Here is a 19,922-nt window from a genome sequence, read left to right on the forward strand (position 1 = left end):
CTGACAGTGTGCTTTGTTGCCAGCTTGTTACTGCTGATCTGAGCTAGCGAGGCAGTGCACTGTCTTTGTGCACATCGCCCCTGCAAGTGACGTCACTGGTCTCTGCATGCTGGGCATTCTGACAACGTGCAATATTGCCAGTTTGTTACCGCTGATCTGAGCTGACAACAAAGAGCGCACTGTCACTGTGCACATCACGCAGGGACTAGCCCAGCCCCTGAAACAAGCATCACTGATGATGCTTCATTTCAGGGAGATGGTAGTGATTGCTGCAGTGACCTCTGCCACCTGATGACGCTTCGTTTGAGTATCCAGCATGCACTGGGGTTCATAAATAAAGCGTCATCATAAAGGAAGCAGAAAAAAATAGGAAAGTAGTTATATAGTGTAGTCAGTGAAGGATAGGGAATGTTCAATTCATATATATTAGAAAATAGTTTTGATTATGGCACCAGATAGGGATTTAGTAGGAAAATGACTTTGTGTGTTGGACCACTCCATTAAAAATAAACAAAATAAAAAAAATTGTGTTTTTCGGCCAACTTAACTTTACAAATAATGTGGAAAGAAGTGATCAAAACATCGCATGTACCCCAAAACGGTGTCAATAAAGAGTAAACTCGTGCAAAAGACCCCACATGCCCTCATCCTGCCCCATAGTCCTGAAAAATAAAACTGTTATAGGACTCAAAACATGGATACGCAAGCCACATTACTTTAGTTTTCATTGTTTTTTTTTAGGAATTTCTGTATTTTTTTTGCCACTTACATAAAATACTATAAAACGTTTGGCATCGCCATAGTCGTGCTGACCTGGAGAAATGAAACACTCCCCGCCCCCTCTCCGAAAAAATATTGCGAAATTGCGTTCTTGTGCACTTACATCGCTCTTGGAATTTTTTTTCCAGCACCGCGTACGGTGAAATGAAGGCCGTCATTTAAAACTACGACTCGTCCCGCAGAAAACCAATCTATTGATCGAAGAATTGCAAAAAAAAAAATGAGTCGTTGAAGGGGATGAAAAAAAAAAAAATAAAAAGCAAAAAGAGAAAATCGCCAGCTGAAGGGGTTAATGCTGTGGCTGATGATGGATCAGATCTCCTGACTGCAAAACATGAAATAATTCGGCAGCTCAGAGGGAGACGTCAGTGTATAGATCGAGCAGGATCTGTCCCCTACAAGCCCCCTTTATCGCCGATATCTGTAATGCACGCTAGTGCTCCCTGGTATTAGCCATATCGGGAGAGGAAAGCCATAAGTGTTTTATACTATAGAAGGGTTCTTGAGGACTACAGCGCCCAGCATGCCCGCACTAGGACGCGGTCCACTCCGCCTCTATCCCGGGCCGCCGGCAGGCGTTCCACTAGCCCCGCCCCCGTGCACGCCTCCGCCGGGCCCCGCCCCCTGCCTGTATTTCCAGCGCTGTCCAGGGCTCGGTGCTGTTGTCTCTCTCAGTGTCTGATTGAGCCCAGGCTGTGCGGGGGCTCCCTGCGGGATCAGAGCGCTCCCCCGCCGGGACTCCACTCCTCACATCCCCCTGCTGGGACTCCGCTCCATCCCCAGCCCAGCCTGGCTTTATTATGTGTGTCTGCAGTGCAGCCCCAGCAGCAGCAGCAGCAGCAGCAGCAGCGGCGGAGAGAGCAGGAGGGGACAGAGCCGGGACAAAGAGCAGCGCGCCGGCCGGGCGGCATGAGATAGGGGAGCGGGGAGGCTGCGGTGCAGTTACCGCGGCGCATGGGGGCAGCTAGCGGCGCCGGGACAGCGGAGCATCCCCCGAGCACAGGGCCACCCGGGACCGCGGGACACATAGTGCCAGGCACGAGTGGCGTCACAGTGCCCACAGGCAGGCACACGTATTAGCGGAGCAGAGGGCACAACACCGGCAAGTAGTGGGCAAAGTGCGCCGGCACAGCAGTATTACAGCGCAGTATTAGTGCCGGCATCACCCCGTGCCATCCGGTGCCCGCCACAGCACAGCCGCGGATCTGCCCTCCCGGCCGCACCGAGCCTCCTCAGCTCATCCTGCAGCACTTGAGTGACGACCCCCAGGGTCTGGGGTGGGGGGCACCAGTGCTCCTCCTGTCTCCTCCTCCATCCCCCCTCTGCACCCAAGGGAGTCACAATCCCACACAATAGGAACTTTACCACAATAAGTGACGGAGAAGGGGGAGCCGGCGGCACTGCAACACGGAGCCGGCCGCCAGCAGCAGCAGCAGCAGCGGGACTCCCGGGACCGACAGACAAGTGCACCAGACCTGCGAGCACCGGGGACATGTCCAGGAGAAAACAGGCCAAGCCCCGCTCGGTGAAAGGTAAGGGCTGGGGGATATGCGGGCACGGGGGGCTGTCCTCAGGGCCGGGACAGGATGGACGGCAGCCGGCACCACAGGCTCCGAGGAAGCGGCGCTGGGAAGTCGCACAGTAGTCTCGGCCTGTATCCTGCATTCAGCTGCGGCTCTGAGCCGACACGTGGGCAGGAGACTGTCTGCAGCCCAGTCACTGGGCACAATGAGCAGGTCCTGCCTTCTACATGGGACTGCCGATCACTGAGTGCTGCTGCCCCATGGCTGAGTGCTGGTGCTGCCCCATGGCTGAGTGCTGGTGCTGCCCCATGGCTGAGTGCTGGTGCTGCCCCATGGCTGAGTGCTGGTGCTGCCCCATGGCTGAGTGCTGGTGCTGCCCCATGGCTGAGTGCTGGTGCTGCCCCATGGCTGAGTGCTGGTGCTGCCCCATGGCTGAGTGCTGGTGCTGCCCCATGGCTGAGTGCTGGTGCTGCCCCATGGCTGAGTGCTGGTGCTGCCCCATGGCTGTGTGCTGGTGCTGCCCCATGGCTGTGTGCTGGTGCTGCCCCATGGCTGTGTGCTGGTGCTGCCCCATGGCTGAGTGCTGGTGCTGCCCCATGGCTGAGTGCTGGTGCTGCCCCATGGCTGAGTGCTGGTGCTGCCCCATGGCTGAGTGCTGGTGCTGCCCCATGGCTGTGTGCTGGTGCTGCCCCATGGCTGTGTGCTGGTGCTGCCCCATGGCTGTGTGCTGGTGCTGCCCCATGGCTGTGTGCTGGTGCTGCCCCATGGCTGTGTGCTGGTGCTGCCCCATGGCTGTGTGCTGGTGCTGCCCCATGGCTGTGTGCTGGTGCTGCCCCATGGCTGTGTGCTGGTGCTGCCCCATGGCTGAGTGCTGGTGCTGCCCCATGGCTGAGTGCTGGTGCTGCCCCATGACTGTGTGCTGGTGCTGCCCCATGGCTGAGTGCTGGTGCTGCCCCATGGCTGAGTGCTGGTGCTGCCCCATGACTGTGTGCTGGTGCTGCCCCATGGCTGAGTGCTGGTGCTGCCCCATGGCTGTGTGCTGGTGCTGCCCCATGACTGTGTGCTGGTGCTGCCCTATGGCTGAGTGCTGGTGCTGCCCCATGGCTGAGTGCTGGTGCTGCCCCATGGCTGAGTGCTGGTGCTGCCCCATGGCTGAGTGCTGGTGCTGCCCCATGGCTCAGTGCTGGTGCTGCCCCATGGCTGAGTGCTGGTGCTGCCCCATGGCTGAGTGCTGGTGCTGCCCCATGGCTGAGTGCTGGTGCTGCCCCATGGCTGAGTGCTGGTGCTGCCCCATGGCTGAGTGCTGGTGCAAGTTCTCACTCTATCTTGAGGGGGGCAACTGCCTGCACTCTGATATCAGCCCCTATTATATTCTTCTACTTAGCTCTCATAAACTATCTTTCTATCTATCTATCTTTACTTCTATTTATCTTTCTATCAATTTGTTTAATCTATTTCTATGTTTCTATCTATATCTCTAATTATTTAGACATTATCTTTTCATTATTTATCCATTTTTTCTGTTGACATTTTAGAAAATAATATACCGTACATTATCTACCTAGAGACCTCTAATTATCACTTAGGCATTATCTATCTATCTATCTCTCACCTCTATCTATCAATCCCATATCTATCTATCCCATATCTATCTATCTATCCCATATCTATCTATCTATCTATCTATCTATCTATCCCATATCTATCTATGTATCTATCTATCCCATATCTATCTATCCATCCCATATCTATCTATCTATCCCATATCTATCTATCTATCCCATATCTATCTATCCCATATCTATCTATCTATCTATCTATCCCATATCTATCTATCCCATATCTATCTATCCCATATCTATCTATCCCATATCTATCTATCTATCCCATATCTATCTATCCCATATCTATCTATCTATCTATCTATCTATCTATCTATCTATCCCATATCTATCTATCCCATATCTATCTATCCCATATCTATCTATCTATCCCATATCTATCTATCCCATAGCTATCTATCAATCACATGTCTATCTATCTATCTACTGTAATTATCTATCACACATCTATCTAATTATCTCTATCTATGATACATTTCCTATCTATTTCTCCGTTCTCTACCTCCTTATCTATTAAAAATCCTATTAGGTCTATAATCATATAAGTAGAATAATTGATTACTTTAATCTTTCTACCTATCTAGATCCTACACAGGAAAAAAGATTAGGCAGCTGCCATCTATCTTATTATCTGTTAGATATTAGTACATAGAAAATTAGAATAGTTAATGTGTTTTGTTTCATCATTTAAAGGGATACTAAGTCTAAATACAAAGTAAATCATATAAAAATTATAAAATATTTGATATATCTGAAAATGCCCTTGGGAGGGTGGTGGGAATTGTTTTTTTTTCCTAACAGAATATATTATATAATGAAAACAGAAAACAGTAATCACCTGTTAAATCCCTTTCTGCTCTGGTGGTCCTCGGTAGTCTTTGTTTACTTTTCTGTAGCGGTCTCATACTGTATATACAGACATTATTGCTGATGGCAGTGATTGGTTGCATTGGTCATGTGGGTGTACGGAGCAAAATAAAGTAAATTCTGGACAACCCCTTTAATCCCATTGACGAGCACTTTGCTCTGCCTCTTCCCAGTGTGAGATGACAATTTACAGGGAACTCCAGACAGATTCCTTGCCCTTCTGTAGACATTATAGTCAGTGATGGATCGCTGGTATTTCTTTTTGTCATTCTTTATTACGAGTTTCCTTCAAATTTCAGCTCTTGAAGTTTTATAGAATGTCTGATATTTATGTGATTTGTTCCATTCACTGATTGCTGTCATCTCTGCAGTGATACAAAGATCTGATTGGTTTCTGTGGATTTGTTTTGTCACATTTTTTCTTTTGTTGTTGTTTATTTTGCATTTACTATTATATGTAAAAAAGATACACATACAAACATATACAGATGTGTCCGGCATTGTGATGTTTCTAGTTAGGCAGCAGAAGTCTTGGGTACCAGTCAGGTGTCCTATACAGCTAACATTTTGCAATTGGTGACAAACTTTGAGTTGTTTTCTACTCAAATAAAAAGTTTCCTTCTATAGTGATGTCAGTGATGTCTGGTCACATGATGAGTGTAATGTGTGAAGACTAGGGACGTGACAATGTGGGATCTCCATGCCCCAGTTCAGATCTGGTGTCCATCATATGTACTAGGAGGATTTCCAGCTGAGGAAGACGGAAGATTTAGGTAGCAAATCTACTTTAAGAAAGTTCCTTTGACTCTTGTTGGCCGTAGTTAAGGAACTTGTCATGTGTTATATTTAGTCTCATCTGTGGACAGCATGATATAGAGAAGAAGCCGAGCAGAATTATGTAGTTTTGTTGGAAAATATTAAATTTATTTTTAAGTATAACTTGTATTTTATTTATTAATCCCTGGAGTCTTAATTTATGATTCCAGAGTGTGGTCCTACTAGTGATTGACAGCTATCTCTGCATGCACAGTTATACAGGGAAGACTGATAGGACTTCCCCCTGGACTCATACATACAAACACCAGGGATTTAAATTAATAAAATGTAAGTTTTACTGAAACTTTTCCAACAAAAATAGACATCAATCTGACCAGCTCCTCCTGCTCTATAACACCCTGCCTGCAGATCAGAAACCATATTCAGCGTGACAGATTCCCTTTATAGTTAGCAGTGTATTGTACATGTAATTAGCTGTTGATTATACACTAGCTTTAATATTTGATTGTTCTTTTATCCTCTATGGGAATGAATGTAGTATTTTGTATAGTAGGGCAACACCACAAGTAGACCTTAAAGAGGGCCTGTCAGTAGGTGAAAAGTGGCCAGTTTTTACTTTTATTTTGTTACTGCTGTTCCCCTGAATATTCAGGGTGTATGGTTTTTTTTTTTTTTTAGTTTGTCTTTAATCCGCCATACAGTTCCAGAGACATAGGCTGTTTGTTTAGTTCTAATTCTTATGGTCTGTACAAGGGGGTGTCGCTAATAAGATCCTCTGGGGCAGGTCTTTAGGCTACTCTGCATAGTTACCCTGTGAGTTACACCCCTTTATAAAGACCAGAAAAATTAGCACTAAATTAAAAAGGCGCATATCTCTGGAACTGTATGGAGGATTTTCTAAAAGACAAACAGAATACTCAGGAGAGCAGCAGGAATGAAATAAGAATAAGAACTTGCTACTTCTGACCTGGAGGCGTACGTCTCCCATTGTTATGTATGCACCTACGCTAATTTTCTAAGTGCATATGACAGTATTATACAAAGGCATCTGTGTATTACAGCAAGCATAAGTGTAGCAGCTAGACAGAGGGATGAGTCTGGCTGCTGTATCCCAAATTTTATTTGGGGAGTAATTAAAAGGACATCTGTCAGCAGGATATCACCCACCCTCAAACTATTTATATGCAGATGTAGCTTTTTCAAAGACTAATCCAGCAATACCTTTACATGGCCAGTCCGTTACTGAGAAATCAGCGTTTGAATTAATCTGGAAATGGTAAATCTGAAGCCTCTGTCACTCCAGCTCTATTCCCCACCCAGCAGTGCCTCCTCCTGCTTGACTGACAGCCTCAATGCTGTGTGACTTCCGGCAAAGGAGAAGTCAGTCAAGCAGGAGGAGGCGGCGCTGGGCGGCGAATAGAGCTGGATCAACTAGATGAGCAAGAAATAAATAGAATTAGTATAATTAATGATTATGTACATATATAATAAGAACACTCTGCATTGAAAATATGTATTTTTTAGTATCTATTCAGTAACTCAAAATGTACAATGCATAAAGGTCTGAAAAACAATGGTAAAGGAGTGTTAAAGAGTGTAAGGAAAACACACAGTGGTAAATGTGTGTTCACCAAGAAGAAACGCACTTGATGCATGTTTCACATATACCGTAGTTTTGTCAAGGAATTCCCTGACGAAGCTATAGGCGAAACACACGTATGGTTGATTTCTTCTAGGTGAGCCTACCATTTTTTTGTTATGACCCTCTTCTTTAATTATTGTACGTTTTTGGCTCTTGAATATGTTTTTTTTGAGTATCCATCTTCAATGCAGAGTGCTATTATTATATATCTACAAAAGCCTTAATTCTATTAATTCTGTTTTTGGGAGTTTTGTTGCTCACCAAGTCCATCTGTTCTTTGTGTCTGGTACTGTATTGATGTACTTTATTATATATAATTATTAATCATATATTAATAATATATATTTATTAATACATGATTAATATATATTTTTTCATACTTGAGTTCTGCACTCCTTTTTTTTGTATACTTTATTTGATATTTTGTTCATATACAGCTGTATGCTCAGTTGGTGGATACCTATATAGACTTGGATTATATGACTTTAACTGGAAGGTTTTATCAAAACTAAATAACAAAGTTTCCGAAACAAATTGGTTCTATTTACAGTAGGTACAGAAAGTATTCAGACCCCTTTAAATTTTTCACTCTTTGTTTCATTGCAGCCATTTGGTAAATTCTAAAAAGTTCATTTTTTTCTCATTAATGTACACTCTGCACCCCATCTTGTCTGAAAAAAAACAGAAATGCAGAAATTTTTGCAAATTTATTAAAAAATAAAAACTGAAACATCACATGGTCATAAGTATTCAGACTCTTTGCTCAGTATTGAGTAGAAGCTCTCTTTTGAGCTAGTACAGCCATAAGTCTTCTTGGGAATGATGCAGCAAGTTTTTCACACCTGGATTTGGGGGATCCTCTGCCATTCTTCCTTGCAGATCCTCTCCAGTTCTGTCAGGTTGGATGGTTAACGTTGGTGGACAGCCATTTTCAGGTCTTTCCAGAGATGCTCAATTGGGGTTAGGTCAGGGCTCTGGCTGGGCCAGTCAAGAATGGTCACAGAGTTGTTCTGAAGCCATTCCTTTGTTATTTTAGTTGTGTGCTTAGGGTCATTGTTTTGTTGGAAGGTGAACCTTTGGACAAGTCTGAGGTCCAGAGCACCCTGGAAGAGGTTTTCATCCAGGATATCTCTGTACTTGGCAGCATTCATGTTTCCTTCAATTACAACCAGTCGTCCTGTCCCTGCAGCTGAAAAACACCCCCATAGCATGATGCTGCCACCACCATGTTTCACTGTTGGGATTGTATTGGGCAGGTGACGAGCAGTGCCTGGTTTTCTCCACACATACCGCTTAGAATTATCACCAAAAAGTTCTATCTTCGTCTCATCAGACCAGAGAATCTTATTTCTCATAGTCTAGGAGTCCTTGATGTGGTTTTGAGCAAACTCTATGCGGGCTTTCATATGTCTTGCACTGAGGAGAGGCTTCCGTCGGGCCACTTTGCCATAAAGGCCCGACTGGTGGAGGGCTGCAGTGATAGTTGACTTTGTGGAACTTTCTCCCATCTCCCTACTGCATCTCTGGAGCTCAGCAACAGTGATCTTGGGGCTCTTCTTTACCTCTCTTACCATGGCTCTTCTCCCACGATTACTCAGTTCGGCTGGACGGCCAGGTCTAGGAAGTCTTCTGGTGGTCCCAAACTTCTTCCATTAAGGGATTATGGAGGCCACTGTGCTCTTAGGAACCTTGAGTAATGCAGAAATTCTTTTGTAACCTTGGCCAGATCTGTGCCTTGCCACAATTCTGTCTCTGAGCTCCTTGGGCAGTTCCTTTGAGCTCATGATTCTCATTTGGTCTGACATGCACTGTGAGCTGTGACGTCTTATATAGACAGGTGTGTGCCTTTCAAATCAAGTCCTATCAGTTTAATTAAACACAGGTGGACTCCAATGAAGGAGTAGAACCATCTATGTTTTTTTCAGTCAAGACGGGGTGCAGAGTGTACTTTAATGAGAAAAAAATGAACTTTTTAGAATTTACCAAATGGCTGCAATGAAACAAAGAATGAAAATTTTAAAGGGGTCTGAATACTTTCCATACCCACTGTAAAACCTAATATACTAAAAATAGACAAACAGCTGAAAAAAGTGATAAAAACGCAATAAAAAATCACTAGTAACCTAATTGACATAATAGATGCAGAAATGCTTCAGAAAATCTGCAACATGAAAAATTCACCAAACACTCATCATGGGAACTTAACTTTATACCTAATGTACATATAGTTAGAGCATAACTCTCTTTTAGCCTAGAGCTTATATATATATAATATGCTTGTTTATATATATATATATACATATATATATATATATATATATATATATACAGTACAGACCAAAAGTTTGGACACACCTTCTCATTTAAAGATTTTTCTATATTTTCATGACTATGAAAATTCTACTTTCACACTGAAGGCGTCAAAACTATGAATTAACACATGTGGAATTATATACTTAACAAAAAAATGTGAAACAACTGAAAATATGTCTTATATTCTAGGTTCTTCAAAGTAGCCACCTTTTGCTTTGATGACTGCTTTGCACACTCTTGGCATTCTCTTGATGAGCTTCAAGAGGTAGTCACCGGAAATGGTTTTCACTTCACAGGTGTGCCCTGTCAGGTTTAATAAGTGGAATTTCTTGCCTTATAAATGGGGTTGGGACCATCAGTTGTGTTTTGCAGAAGTCTGGTGGATACACAGCTGATAGTCCTACTGAATAGACTGTTAGAATTTGTATTATGGCAAGAAAAAAGCAGCTAAGTAAAGAAAAACGAGTGACCATCATTACTTTAAGAAATGAAAGTCAGTCAGTCCGAAAAATTGGGCAAACTTTGAAAATGTCCCCAAGTGCAGTTGCAAAAACCATCAAGCGCTACAAAGAAACTGGCTCACATGAGGACCGCCCCAGGAAAGGAAGACCAAGAGTCACCTCTGCTTCTGAGGATAAGTTTATCCGAGCCACCAGCCTCAGAAATCGCAGGTTAACAGCAGCTCAGATTAGAGACCAGGTCAATGCCACACAGAGTTCTAGCAGCAGACACATCTCTTCAAGAACTGTTAAGAGGAGACTTTGTGCAGCAGGCCTTTATGGTAAAATAGCTGCAAGGAAACCACTGCTAAGGACAGGCAACAAGCATAAGAGACTTGTTTGGGCTAAAGAACACAAGGAATGGACATTAGACCAGTGGAAATCTGTGCTTTGGTCTGATGAGTCCAAATTTGAGATCTTTGGTTCCAACCACCGTGTCTTTGTGCGACGCAAAAAAGGTTAACGGATGGACTGTACATGCCTGGTTCCCACCGTGAAGCATGGAGAAGGAGGTGTGATGGCGTGGGGGTGCTTTGCTGGTGACACTGTTGGGGATTTATTCAAAATTGAAGGCATACTGAACAAGCATGGCTACCACAGCATCTTGCAGCGGCATGCTATTCCATCCAGTTTGCGTTTAGTTGGACCATCATTTATTTTTCAACAGGACAGTGACCCCAAACACACCTCCAGGCTGTGTAAGGGCTATTTGACCAAGAAGGAGAGTGATGGGGTGCTACGCCAGATGACTTGGCTTCCACAGTCACCAGACCTGAACCCAATCGAGATGGTTTGGGGTGAGCTGGACCGCAGAGTGAAGGCAAAAGGGCCAACAAGTGCTAAGCATCTCTGGGAACCCTTTCAAGATTGTTGGAAGACCATTTCCGGTGACTACCTCTTGAAGCTCATCAAGAGAATGCCAAGAGTGTGCAAAGCAGTCATCAAAGCAAAGGGTGGCTACTTTGAAGAACCTAGAATATAAGACATATTTTCAGTTGTTTCACACTTTTTTGTTAAGTATATAATTCCACATGTGTTAATTCATAGTTTTGATGCCTTCAGTGTGAATGTACAATTTTCAGTCATGAAAATACAGAAAAATCTTTAAATGAGAAGGTGTGTCCAAACTTTTGGTCTGTACTGTATATATATATATATATATATATATATATATATATATATATATATATATATGAAAAAAAAAAGAAACAAAACAATGTTGTCATACCTGAGATTTGTTTCCTCATTTACTGATTATGCAATAATTGCTGTTTATTCATTTATTTTCATTTATTTTCTTTTTTTTATACATTTGTAGGAGCAGCAGGGAGTTTAAACTTGGAAACAAAATTGCATACAGTGGCATGTAAAAGTTTGGGCAGCCCTGGTTAAAATTACTGTTGTGAAGAGTTAACCACTTTGCGCCAGAGCCTGTTTTTGCCTTTGTGACCGGGCCAATTTTTTCAATTCTGACCACTGTCACTTTATGAAGTAATTACTCTGGAACGCTTCAACGGATCCCCCTGATTCTGAGATTGTTTTTTCGTGACATATTGTACTTCATGATTGTGGTAAAATTTCTTCGATATCACTTGCGTTTATTTGTGAAAAAATCAGAAATTTGGCGAAAATTTAGCAATTTTCAAACTTTGAATTTTCATGCCCTTAAATCAGAGAGATATGTCACACAAAATAGTTAATAAATAACATTTCCCACATGTCTACTTTACATCAGCACAATTTTGGAACCAACATTTTTTTTTGTTAGGAAGTTCTAAGGGTTAAAAGTTGACTAGCGATTTCTCATTTTTCCAGCAAAATTTGCAAAAAACATTTTTTTAGGGACCACATCACATTTGTAGTGACTTTGAGGGGCCTTTATGACAGAAAATGCGCAAAAGTGACACCATTCTAAAAACTGCACCCCTCAAGGTGCTCAAAACCACATTCAAGAAGTTTATTAACCCTTCAGGTGCTTCACAGGAATTTTTGGAATGTGGAAGAAAACAATGAACATTTAACTTTTTTTCACAAAAATGTTACTTTAGACACAATTTTTTTATTTTTACAAGGGTAACAGAAAAAATGGACTACTCAATTTGTAGTGCAGTTTCTCCTGAGCACGCAGATACCCCATGTGAGGGAAAACCACTGTTTGGGCGCACTGCAGGGTTCTGAAGGGAAGGAGCGACATTAGACTTTTTGAATTAAAAATTTGTTTGAATAATTAGCGGACGCCATGTTGCATTTGGGAGCCCCTGATGTGCTTAAACAGTGGAAACCCCCCACAAGTGACACCATTTTGGAAACTAGACCCCTTAGGGAACTGTGTGGTGAGCACCTTGAACCCCCATGTGCTTCACAGAAGTTTATAATATTGAGCTGTAAAAATAAAATTTTCAAATTTTTCCCACAAAAACGTTTTTCATCCCTTAATTTTGCATTTTCATAAAGGTAACAGGAGAAATTGCACCATGAAATTTGTTGTGCAATTTCTCCTGAGTATGCCGATACTCCATATGTGGGTAAAAACCACTGTTTGGGCGCGCGGCAGGGTTCGGAAGGGAAGGAGCGCCATTAGACTTTTTGAATGTAAAATTTGCTTGAATAATTAGCGGACGTCATGTCGCATTTGGGGAGCCCCTGATATGCCTAAACAGTGGAAACCCCCCACAAGTGACACCATTTTTGAAACTAGACCCTTTAGGGAACTTATCTAGATGTGTGGTGAGCACCTTGCACCCCCAGGTGCTTCACCGAAGTTTATAATATTGAGCCATAAAAATACAATTTTCACATTTTTCCCACAAAAAATGTTTTTCATCCCCTAATTTTGCATTATCATAAGGGTAACAGGAGAAATTGCACCATGAAATTTGTTGTGCAATTTCTGATTACAGGGAATCTTCCGTCATGGGTTCCGTCTGAATCACGTATTTCAGAGATTTACACGGAAACTCTGGTGTAAGTGCTCAGAGCAGAGCAATACTGCGATCTTTGGAGACATAATAAACAAATCAGCAGGTGAAGAATTGGTTTTATTTATTTTATTTATTTTTTACGCTGTTCCTCGTGTGGTATAACTGATAAGATTACTTTATTCTTCGGGTCGGTGCGATTACAACGATACCAGATTTATATCGGGTTTTTATGACTGACAGCTGTCACACACTAAAAGATGCTTTTTTTTTTGCAAAATCTAGTTTTTGTATCGCCATATTTTTAGAGCTATAATTTTTCCATATTTCGTCCGACAGTCATGCGAGGGCTTGTTTTTTGTGGGACGAGTTGACATTTTTATTGGTACCATTTTTGGGTACATGACATTTTTTGATCGCTTTCTATTCCGTTTTTTGGGAGGTAAAATGAACAAAAAACAACAATTCAGGAATTGTTTTTTGTGTTGTTTTTTATGCCGTTCTGCGTGTGCTAAAAGTGATAAGGCAGCATTATATTTCGGGTCAGTACGTTTACAGCGATACTACACTTACTGTATATATATATTTTTTTATTTTGGCGCTTTTACGCAAAACAATTTTTATAGAAAAAATATTTTTTTGACATCGCTTTATTCTGAGAGCTCTAACTTTTTTATTTTTCGGCTGATGGAGCTGTATGACGGCTTTTTTTTGCGGAACAAGGTGACGTTTTCAGCGGTACCATTTTTATTTCCATTTTGCTTTTTGATCGCATTTTATTCCACTTTTTGTTTGGCGATATGATAAAAAAGCATAGTTTTTTGCTCCTTTTTTTTTTTTTTTTTTTACGGTGTGCACAGAAGGAGTTAATTAGTGTGACAGTTTTATAGATCGGGTTGTTTCAGACGCGGCGATACCAAATATGTGTACTTTTTTTTGTTTTTGCATAAATATACAGATTTATTGGTTTAATATTTTATTTATTTTTATTTATTTTGTGATTTTTTTTTTTTAACATTTTGAAAACATTTTTTTACTTTTTTTTTACATTTTTACTTAGTCCATGTATGGGACATTAATTTTTATTTTTCTAATCACTGTTGTCATGCAATGCAATATACATGTATTGCATTGCATGAGAGCTCAGCAGACAGTTTTACACTGTCTGTGTCTCCTGCTAGACTTCAGCTGCAGGCTGAGTCTAGCAGGACACCGTACATGGCAGACCCAGAGGCGGTCATGTGACCTCCGGCTGCCAGGACAACGGCAGGTCCTCTCAGACATCAGGGGGGCCGTCGGAGAGGTAAGTGGACGACCCCCTCTCCTCTCACTATCTACTAAATGCCGCTATCACTATAGATCGTGTCATCTATAAGATAGCAAAGGGTTAACATCATTGGGACCTGATCCAATCAGGTCCCGATGATGTCCCCTGTCAGAGCTGTCGCTCTGAACCGCACCCGCGGCGTTTGCAGGACCCTGTGGGTCCTGAGGGCTGCGGGACCACCGACCGCTCATAAACGTCGGCGCTGCACAGAGCCCAGGCAGCGCCAACATTTATGTACAGTGGGCAGTCGGGAATCGGTTAAGCAAGTTGAAGATGAAATGATCTCTAAAAGGCCTAAGGTTAAAGATGACTCATTTCCTTTGTATTTTAGGCAAACAAATATGTATATATACTGCAAAAAAGGAAAATGGGCAGTTACAAAAGTTTGGACACCCTTGGAGATTTGTGTGCTCAGATAACTTTGAACAAGGTTTTAGACCTTAATTAGCCTGTTATGATTATGGATTGTTCTCTATTATCCTTAGGAAAGGCCAGGCGATGCAAATTTCCCAGCTTTATAACAACCCAGCCTCCTCTAACCTTGTGCCAAAAAACAGCAGCCATGGCTTCTTCTAAGCAGCTGCCTAGCACTCTGAAAATGAAAATGGTGGAGGCCCACAAAGCAGGAGAAGGCTATAAGAAGATAGAAAAGAGTTTTCAAGTTGCCCTTTCCTCAGTTTGAAATGTAATTAAGAAATGGCCGCTAACAGGAACAGTGAAGGTCAAGATAAGCTCTGGAAGACCAAGCAAAATTTCAGTGAGAGCTGCTCGTAGGATTGCTAGAGAGGCAAATCAGAACCCCCACTTGACTGAAAAAGACCTTCAGAAAGATTTAGCAGGCTCTGGAGTTGTGGTACATTGTTCTACTGTTCAGAGACACCTGCACAAATATGGCCTTTATGGAAGAGTCATCAGAAGAAAACCTCTCCTGCGTCCTCACCATAAAACTCAGATTCAGAAGTATGCAAAAGAACATCACCAAGCCTGATGCATTTTGTATAAAATACAAAGGAAACGTATCATCTTTAACTTTAGCCCTTTTAGAGATCATTTTGTCTTCAACTTGCTAACTGTTCACAATAGCAGTAATTTTGACCAGGGGTGTCCACACTTTTACATGCCACTGTATATTGTTTCATCATAGATGTTGGGGTGATTTTTGCAACAACAAAAAAAAAAATCTGAACTTTCACTGTGCTGTCCTTGCTGTGTTCATGCAGAATAATATTGTCATTTTCCTCGTGCTATGTCCTGTGATAATTTTGGGGAAAATGAGTGTTTTTTTCCCATCTCATAAAGGGATGGCATCACTTAATGATTGGGGGTCTGACCTTTGGGACCTCCACAGTGAAGAGGCCATCTTGCATTCTTTTTACGTTTTCCAGCCACCTGGCTGTGCCGGTAAATGCAGCCAGGTTTATGCTGCAGTTCCCCTGCACAGTAGCAGGAAATGCTATTCTCAACATCCGTGCTGGTGGCAAAGTTAGAATCCTCGCCCGCCAGAATTAATGATAACCCACCATTATACCGTCACTTTTATGTGGAAGGATTACCTCTTTAAATGCAGTTCTTAGAATTACTGTGATACATTTCTTAGAATTCTAGGATTCTTTCTTGTCAGATTGCGTTTCGTCAATTTGTGGTATAGGTGAAAAAAGTTGCATCTGTCATAAAACAGCTTGCTTCTGCTGATGGGAATTTGACCTCCTGCGCGGGAATTCTGTTGACAGGTTTTGCAGGGCAATTACCCCTAGGTTACTATCAGATCACTCCAGCTGTACAAGGACTTTTGCCTAGTGTTGCTGTCATCCATGTTATTAAGTGATCATCATTCACCTACGTTTGTAGGAAACTTGGTTGCAATAGTTGTCAGTGTATCTGTTTAGAAAGAATTGTCAGAGAACAAGTGCACAACCATCTAAGCGTAGTAGATTTTACTAGAATTTCTTAATTTTTCAATTTTTCTGCATTGCAATTAGTGTTGCACATATATTCGCTATGAGTTTCTTCGTCCACCACTACAGGACTTCACATGGTTTGGCATTCTGTATGGACAACCTCACCAGCTGCTGACACCAATCAGTTATCAATATATTCATACAGTTCTAGGAGGAATAACAGAGGATAGACACAATGCAGAGTTGTAAGAAAAGATGTCCCAAATTATTTCACTTTTTTTTTTTTTTTACCAAGATAGTCATGTCCGGGGAGGCGACTGGTCCTTTTTGATGCCAGTTTTTAAGTTCTTGGCGTATTTGGACGTTAATGTACCATGTATGGAAGCTGGCATCTGTGCTCCGATCGCTGCTGTTTAACCATGTAGCTGCCACTGTCAATCACTCAAATGGCTTGGTTGCCATCATGGGCTGCCGATGGGTTACTAGAGCAGCCGAGGGTCTACCGATCATCACTTCTATCTTGGTCCTCCTATGAAGCTCTGCCGGCTGGCCTTTATTGGAGAACATCAATTTCGCTATATTTTGTAATACTGTTGTATTGAGAAAAGGTTCAAGTCCCCAAGGGGGATTCCGAATACGGTAATTAGAAAAGTTTTTCCCCCAATACAAAAATAAATAAAAAAACACAAACATGTTTGGTATTTCTGCATATGTAAAAGTACATACTATGTCAAATTTAATGAAGGCAAATTGTAAAGTCGTAAAAAAACAAAATGCAAAGATTACCGCTTTTCAGTCTCCCTGGCTTATACTATATCCATGAATGTCAAAAACCCATGGCAGAATTGCTTTGTGTTCAACTTTTCCTCCAACTTTACATTTTTATATCACATTATATGGTGTCATGCCAAACCAACTTGTCCCACAAAAATAAGCACATATACGTCTGTCAATGGAAAAACTAAAAAGTTATAGCTCTTTATAGAAGGCGAGAAAAAATGAAAGTGCAAAAATGTAATAATAAAAAAAAAATATATATAAATCTCGCCATAGTTGGGTTTGGTTTTTTCGGAGTTCATTCTATGATTAAATGACCAGTTAAAAAAAAACTGTATTAGTTTAGTGATGAAAACATGAAACAGTTCTGAAATGTAAAATATATATATTGTTTGTCCCCATTTTCTGAGACCCGTACCTTTTTTTCCTTTTCTGTTGATGGAGGTGTGTAAGGGATTGTGTTCTTTTGTGCCCTGAGCTGATGTTTCTGTTGATATCATTTGAAGGTACATTTGACATTTTGTTTGCTTTTTATTGCATTTTTTTGGTGTGGGGGAGGAATGTGGAGATAGGAAAATGGCAATTCTGATTTATTTATTTATTTTTCGCCGTTTAACGTAAAGTTTAAATAATTGTACATTTTTCATCAAATTTTTTAAGACCCGGTATCAAATACTTTCATTCCCCTCTTTTATTTTTGAAGGGAGAAAAGGGGGTAATGTAAACTTATTATTGATTACGGTATTTATTTTTTACATTTTTTTTATGTTTACATTATTTAGTTTAGTCCCCTTAGGGGACTTGAGCCTGCAGATACCACAGTATTGTAGTTTATACTGAAAATCAATGTTCTCCTATGGACAAAGATAGCAGCGGCTGTCAAGGTAACCCATCAGATTTTAGCAATCGCATCGCATGGTGCCACAGGGTTCCACTGCACACCGGCAATGGCATATTATAAATGCCGCTGTCCGAGATCGATAGTGGCATTTAAACTATAGATCGAAGCTTGCTCTAGTCGCTGCCATTACAGGCAGATATTGGCTATGTAACACATCCACCATCTGTCTGGTATGAAACAAGCTGCTGATCAGTGGTGGGGGCAGGATTTCACAGGTTAGCTGTGGACCTGCCTGGCACCAGACAACTAGTCCTGTAGTGATAATCTGTTGTTGATTAAAACGCTGATTATATTGAAACTACAGCAAACTGCTGAACAAGTGACACATCCCTGGAATCAGGCTATCTGCCCCTACATTATGCTGCTCTCAGATTAAGTAGTAAAAACCTGCTGACAGATTCCCTTTAATGACCTATAGCAAAAATGTATGTCATAGGTCGTTAACTGGTTGTGGGGTCTTAAGTTTCTGATAATGCAAGATAGTATGGTGTAGTGGCTGATAAATATTGTGAGCATATTTGGAGTTGCTGAAGATAGTCCTGCAGGATATGTTGGTACTGTATAAATAAAGAATATTATTAACCACTTTGGCTGCAGTGTCCGTGCGCAGGTGCAGAGTCACTGAGTTCAACATTGTCAATCAAGATATGACAGTATTCATTATGCAGATTGAGAGGTCATACAGTGCACAGAGTGATTGGCCACACCAAGGGTGCACCGCAGTTCCCTTATTTGCATACAAAAGAAAAAGATTGTCGACTAAATCACTAAAAGTTATATTACAAGTATATTTCTTCTAAGTCCCCTACTTACCTGTCTAAGTGGTCTAGTTAGTGTTTAAGGTGAGAGGGTGGCGACATAGTCACAGACTCGGCGTATATCAGCCTTTACTGTTACATGTATTTTTTTTCTTTTCTTATTGCTATCTGTATTTAGAAACACAATAAGTAATCTTAAAATATTTTCACTGACCACTGGGGTAATGTGAGACTCAGAAAAAAGTTTTCATCAGGTTCATTATCATCAGTGGCAGGCTTACAATGACAGATAACACCTCTATACACAGCTGATAGCTGACAGGTTCCATATTTCCCATTAGGTGATTTCACATCTCCCCCTGCTTTTCCTCATAATGACATTTGCACACGCTCATTAGATGCTTCACAAGGCCTGAGTCTATGGCTGCTAATGTCCATGTGGATTTAATGAAACAACTGGAAGTCTAGAATAGCCCAAGTGGCCACTGTGAAAATCAGAGTTTCTGTTCGTAGTTTTAAAAGGCTAAGTGCCCACGATGCAGAAATGCTGCAGATTTTTTCTGCATCTCCCTGGCAGGAAAAACGCATGCGGATTTTACATGCGTTTTTCCTGCCAGGTAGAAGCGTTTGTCAAGCGTTCTTCACATGCATTTCTGCATGCGGGTTATCTAGAGCTTTTCCAAGCGATTTTAGCATCACTTGGAAAGTGCTTGACAACATGATCACACTATATAAATCTATGGATTTATATAGTGTGACCAAGTTAATAGTTAAAAAAAGGAATAAAAATGTTAAAAAAGAAACATTATACTCACCTTCTGATGGCCCCCGGTCTTTTCTCCGCTGCGTCCGGTCTCTTGTACGGCTCGCGGTTGTGTAAAAGGACCTTCCATGACGTCATTTAGTCATGTGACAGATCACGCGACCGCCGACTTCAGCAGTCGCATGACCTGTCACATGACTAAATGATGTCATGAAAGCTCCTTTTACACCATTGCGAGCCACCGGGGAGCCAGGACGCCTCATACAGGAGACCGGAGGACATCGGAAGGTGAGTATCATGTTTTTTTTTTTTTATTTTAAATTCTTTTTTTTTACAGGTACTATGGTACCCGGGTCTGGAGGACAGTCTCCTCTTCTCCAGACCCGGGTACCATCCACACATTGAATCGCTTCATATCCGCATGTGCACATGTAGTCATGCGGATATTAAGCGATTCAATGCAAGTCAATGGCGGCAATTACACTGCGTGTCCACAAAATGAATGGACATGCTGCGTATTTTTCTGCAATGATAATCCGCAGCGGAAATTTCTGCA

General features: G+C 41.9%; 1 protein-coding gene across 1 annotated transcript in view; it reads left to right on the forward strand.

Moving 5' to 3' along the window:
- Positions 1–1,418: 1,418 nt before the first annotated feature.
- ZNF423 (zinc finger protein 423) overlaps positions 1,419–19,922 on the forward strand; it is a 295,163-nt gene continuing 276,659 nt past the window's right edge. Inside the window, exon 1 of the mRNA XM_073659374.1 lies at positions 1,419–2,312. Coding sequence (XP_073515475.1) covers positions 2,273–2,312 — 40 coding nt within the window. The 5' untranslated portion in view covers positions 1,419–2,272. The remainder of the gene's footprint in view (positions 2,313–19,922) is intronic.

This window comes from Phyllobates terribilis, unplaced genomic scaffold (assembly GCF_046119375.1).
Source record: "Phyllobates terribilis strain yellow unplaced genomic scaffold, ASM4611937v1 Scaffold_13__5_contigs__length_258822181, whole genome shotgun sequence".
Taxonomy (NCBI): Eukaryota; Metazoa; Chordata; class Amphibia; order Anura; family Dendrobatidae; genus Phyllobates; species Phyllobates terribilis.